Source organism: Sinocyclocheilus anshuiensis, unplaced genomic scaffold, assembly GCF_001515605.1.
Source record: "Sinocyclocheilus anshuiensis isolate Anshui unplaced genomic scaffold, SAMN03320099.WGS_v1.1 scaffold2045, whole genome shotgun sequence".
Classification (NCBI taxonomy): Eukaryota; Metazoa; Chordata; class Actinopteri; order Cypriniformes; family Cyprinidae; genus Sinocyclocheilus; species Sinocyclocheilus anshuiensis.
In genome coordinates, this window is record NW_015536593.1 from 221,589 (window position 1) to 226,644 (window position 5,056).

A 5,056-nucleotide genomic window follows, 5' to 3' on the forward strand; every position below is an offset into this window, starting at 1 on the left:
GAATAAACCTCCACAAATTCGTGACGTGTTTTCTAAAAGTTTAAACTGTTTTAACTTTGCATAGCTTTCTATACATCTCTTGTGTGAGACGCGAGTGCAGCAGTTATATTTGTCCGTCTAAAAAATGCGCTGAATATGCGTTCTGTGTTAATGGCTTGGTTTCGGTTTTAACCTAATCAAGATCTTCTCCGCATTGAGCTTCTATATTTCTCTAATATTCTGAATGCATAACACAGCAGCGGCGCATCTCGTGGGCTAGATGACCAATTGTATATAAACTAATGCAAATATATTGTAACAATAGTGACATTAAACATTTGGGTCGGACTCACATTGTTTTAACCGCTGGAGGTGCTGCTAATGTTCGCGTCCTCTCAGCCTTGTGGGCAAACATACTTCTGTTCTTTCACTACCAATGCAGCATATATTCAACAACTTAATTATTCAATAATATTAACCTTATTATATAAAGTGTTACTCATACATTTGTTCATTGGTTTCCCATTACAGCTGTATTAAGAGTGGCAGGTGCCATGCAGAAGAGCACAGAGGTCATGAAGGCCATGAACAGCCTGGTTAAAATCCCAGAGATTTCAAACTTTTTCAAACTTTCTAGTCTGGCTTTCCCAAGCCAACTTTAAGGTTTGTCTTGACGAACCTTTTTATCTAGTTTAAATAACTGTTTCTTCTTTGTTTACATTATGGTTTTATGTTAAATCTTGTGTTGTTAATTCTTTTGCATTATTTTTGTGTCATGTGGCAGTGTACCATGACATGATGCATTTACCTCAGTTTCTGGTAAAGATACTTGTTTTGATTGATGTGGCTCTCTCATTATTACCTGCACTGAAACAAAATGGGTGATGAAACTATTTTCACCCAGAAATTGCTAGTAAATGTTAAAAAACATTACAAGGAAATGGCAGATAACGCATTTAATTAAACATGAAATTTTATTAAAGAAAAATTGAAATAGTATTTTATTGTAAAACATACTCTCGTTTTATTTACAAAAACACTTTTTTACAGTGAGTGTTTTTTTACAGCGAGTGTTTTTGGTGGTTGTCAGTGTATTATAGAGGCACAAAACAGATTTTAGTACTTCAGTAGGTTGGTATATTAACATTATATTAATGAAATATACTTTTTTTACTGTAAATTTAAGTTCAATTTGTAAAGCCTAATGTGGGCAACCACAGCTGCTGTTTTTTTTCCCTGTAAACCAATTTTTGTGTAGAATGTGGAAATGGCCAATTTATGTCACCTCCCCAGCCTTTTCTTATGATGAAAAGTGCTACCGCACAAAACATTTTATCATTATGCACTCATAGATATGAACCAAAGATGAAATTATTGCTTTGTTTAATAACAGGTGCACTTGGAAAAGCACCCAGAAAAGTCACAGATGCCCTGCCTGAACCAGTGCCGATTGGAGCCACGGCAGCCTCAGAAGGGGAAGAAGAAGAAGAAGAAGAAGAAGATATCGAGGAGATGCATTCCAGGCTAGCAGCGCTTAGGAGCTAAAAGACCTGTTTTTTCCCCTTGAGCTCTATAGGCATAGACAACATATCTTACTTCCTCTGTAGCTTTTCTTACCCATAAAGACACTTTGGTACATTAAATTTAGCACTAAATTCGGACTTCACATAAAATGAACAAAGCTATATTAATAGTGGATATTGAAATAAAAGGAACCCTATATCACATATAATAAAGAACAGTGAAGTCTGATATTTAGTTGTTATATAGTAGCAGGTGGATGGCTATTTCAAATCATTCGCTTTTTACTTAATCCCATTTTATTTCTAGATATTCTGACTCCACTGATTTGGATCTATGCCTATAGTTAAGCAGCTTGTCCAAGAATCTATTGTGTAGTGACGTCATATCGTTGGTCGAAATCGTTTGTCTCAAGCCTTATTTAGGCGAAGTGACTAGTTCTTTCCTATATCTGGTAAATTGTTTTTTACTGAGTAGGACAACTTGATGGAAGCCATTACTTGTAAATCTTGTACAAATACTGAATATAAAAATATATCTGTTTGCATTGTTATTTTGTAAGTAAAGTTGTTGGCAAGTTATAAAAGGCTTTCGGAATAAAGGAATGGTTGTGGTCAATAACTGACTGGCTTTTACACACTAGTTGTTTCAGACTTCAATGAGCTGATCGCATTTCTGTCTTTGTTTCTGCTACTTTTGTTATGGTTTAAATCCACTTACAGTATCTCACAGAAGTGAGTACACCCCTCACATTTTTGTGTATGTTATTAATTATGAGTATTTTATTTTTACTATGCTTTTGCTTTTAGATGACTGAAATGCTTACAAGACAGATGTTTTCCCCTAATGATGTAAATGGCTGACAATTTATGAAATAGTTTCTTCAACCAGACCTATGTTATATTTTAAGTTGGATATTTTAATATTGGTCTGCTGTCAGTTTGCTATCATTCTAATTTGTCTACTCTCCATATGAAACAACTACTCTTTGTGCATTGTGGCTTCATAATTAGTTTTGGCATGACCAATTTAGTATGGCATGACCCATTAATATCTGCTTATTTGGCATAAATTGTGCACTCTGGAGTGACAAGTACATGGATTTTGTACAGATCCAGGCTCAGTATGTTGACTCGTTTATAATTTCCTGAATGAACCAAATTGCAGGACTCCAGACTGCGACCAAATGGTCGCATTTTACGACCATTTTTTCTGCCGGTGCGACTAATTTTTGTGAGCAGTCGCACTGGCGCGACCACCGCGTTGTCCAACTCATAAGCGCTGCCATTTCTGTTGCATTTGAGAAACATCACACGGCAAGCGAAACTAAACCGCGCTATCAGCTCGGACCACGACGCAAACAAACTTGCCCGAGCTCAGAACAGCTTTACACGGGAGCCAAAGTTGATTTCGCGACACTGTTACTGCACAGATGCACAGTGCTGCGAGATCCAGTGAGAAGCCTTTGAATTCGCCGCACAGTGATAAGGTTGCTGCGAGATCTAGTGAGAATCATTCAGATTCTGCACAGAATTCTCTGTGATAAACAGCGCTGACATACGTCAGGAAACCAGAAGCAGTAACGCTAACTAACCATGCTGTTGTGGTAGAAATAGTCGAATTTCAGTCGAGTCGAGTTTCAAGCATTTCACACGACTATTTCCAGCACTTTTTAAGCTCTAAAATGATCCAGTTTGAATGTTATTTTTAATGGGATGACCAAAATATACTTTGTGGTAAACAAACACTTGTGTAAAATAAAAAAAAAATACATCAAATCACAATTATAACCTGTAGAGGGCAGCAGAGGAGCACTTATTGGCTTAGTAGTCATTCATTTCTACTTTTTCTCTCAATTTTGAAATTATAAAATCACTATTATAAAATATCAAATCATCAAGAAATCAGATTTTGTCAGAATGTTACACTTTTTTTGATATATACATTTTCTATATAAAAATGTGATTTTGCACCTGTTACTGTTGTTAATAAAAGTACATTTTGCATGCATCTTAACTCAAGCTTAGTGCTTTACTGTCAAATCTGTATAAACAATAAACAAAAGAAAAATAAACAAGAAATGAACATGTAATATTATTAGTAACTGCACTTATTAATGCAAAACAATAGTAATTTTATGATTAAATTATCTATATTCTCATACTCATAGTTCTGTAGAACTTAGTGGCGCTGGTGCCACTGCTCTCAAATGTTAGTCTGGAGCCCTGCATTGATTATTTTGTTTCATTTCAGACCTTTGCTGTTGTAGAAAAACATTCACATCTTGACAAAACTGTTTTGTATATTAGAAAAATATGTTGATAACACTAATACAATTTTACAGGCAAAAAGTACATTTCACAACACTGATGAAACCGATGTTCTAATGTAATCTGTTAAAATCATAATTTATTATATAGCATTAGGGTTTTTACAGTAACGGTAATATATCTCGTTGACTGTATTGTTATCTGCTGCTTAAGCGCGGTCTTTTGGGATTCTCTCTCCTTTTGACTCGCTCTCTGTCCAGCTGTGTGAAGGAAACCTGATCTTCTGAGTGTCTTTTGACTCTGAATCTAGGTTACTTCTCTATAGAAGCTCTGTTTATTTCACAAAGACAGGCGTCTCTGAGCTTAAATAAGTGAGTTAGAGTAGCCTATTATAACTTCTGTACAGTTTTGGTGTCGGGCAGAAATCTTACGAGTCCTACACAGGCAGCACAGCATGTTTGGGCATCATGTGACATGAGCTGTCTACTTTACCAGCATTTGAGGCACATGAAAATGCTGTGTGGATAGGCAGCTCGCTGGGTTTTCAGACCCATACAATTATTTATGGGTCGTGTATTATTTTTGTCCGTTATGTTTATTCTTTTTGTCCATTATCTATAACCCACACGTTCAGAGCAGAGCGCCTGCGCAGACGCGTCTGTCAAACGATAAATGCCGACACCAGACTCGAAGGAAACTCCTCCCTGTCGACAGCACGCCGCTCTCATAGCGCAATGGTCTCCTGGATTATTTCTAGGCTTGTGGTGTAAGTCTTTATTCTGCTCTTGTAAAGCATTTTTATTGGGATGCATGAAAATTCAGTGCGTAATCTTTATATTAATATGTTTTTCAGCTTTTTTTTTATGCGAGAACGCAAGGGTTTCTAGGGCACCTCTTAATTCTAGACAGAATGAAATCACATATGGTTATGCATCAGGTCCGAATCGTTCTGGTTAGTGTTTAGATTATTTTGTTTACATGTTGAAAGGCGATTACAAAGGTTACCGTAGGTTACTGTACACTTGCAAGCTAATGGATATTGATGGTTCTCCAGAATAAGAATCTGACACCAGTGACACGGTGAATTATGCAGGATATGAAACGATTTTAGCTCAGCTTTTGAAGCAGTTCATATTATGTAACAGTTTTACATAATTTATTGGAAATGCACAATAGGGTGTTAATATGGAGTCATTGCTTGGAGTCGTGTAGGTACACTCTAAAAAATGCTGGGTTAAATACAACCCAGTGCGGGTCAAATATGGACTAACCCAACCGTTGGGTTA

At 36.4% G+C, this 5,056-nt stretch overlaps 2 protein-coding genes across 3 annotated transcripts in view; both read left to right on the forward strand.

Annotated features, from left to right (window-relative positions):
• The window catches only part of LOC107703548 (charged multivesicular body protein 3-like), a 5,161-nt gene extending 3,036 nt beyond the window's left edge, over positions 1-2,125 (forward strand). Inside the window, exons 4-6 of the mRNA XM_016506230.1 lie at positions 511-630; positions 764-860; positions 1,332-2,125. Coding sequence (XP_016361716.1) covers positions 511-630; positions 764-860; positions 1,332-1,524 — 410 coding nt within the window. The 3' untranslated portion in view covers positions 1,525-2,125. The remainder of the gene's footprint in view (positions 1-510; positions 631-763; positions 861-1,331) is intronic.
• Positions 2,126-4,460: 2,335 nt separating this feature from the next.
• The window catches only part of LOC107703485 (receptor expression-enhancing protein 1-like), a 13,531-nt gene continuing 12,935 nt past the window's right edge, over positions 4,461-5,056 (forward strand). For both annotated transcript variants that reach the window (XM_016506110.1, XM_016506118.1), the window contains exon 1: positions 4,461-4,536. In XM_016506110.1, coding sequence (XP_016361596.1) covers positions 4,505-4,536 — 32 coding nt within the window. In that variant the 5' untranslated portion in view covers positions 4,461-4,504. The remainder of the gene's footprint in view (positions 4,537-5,056) is intronic.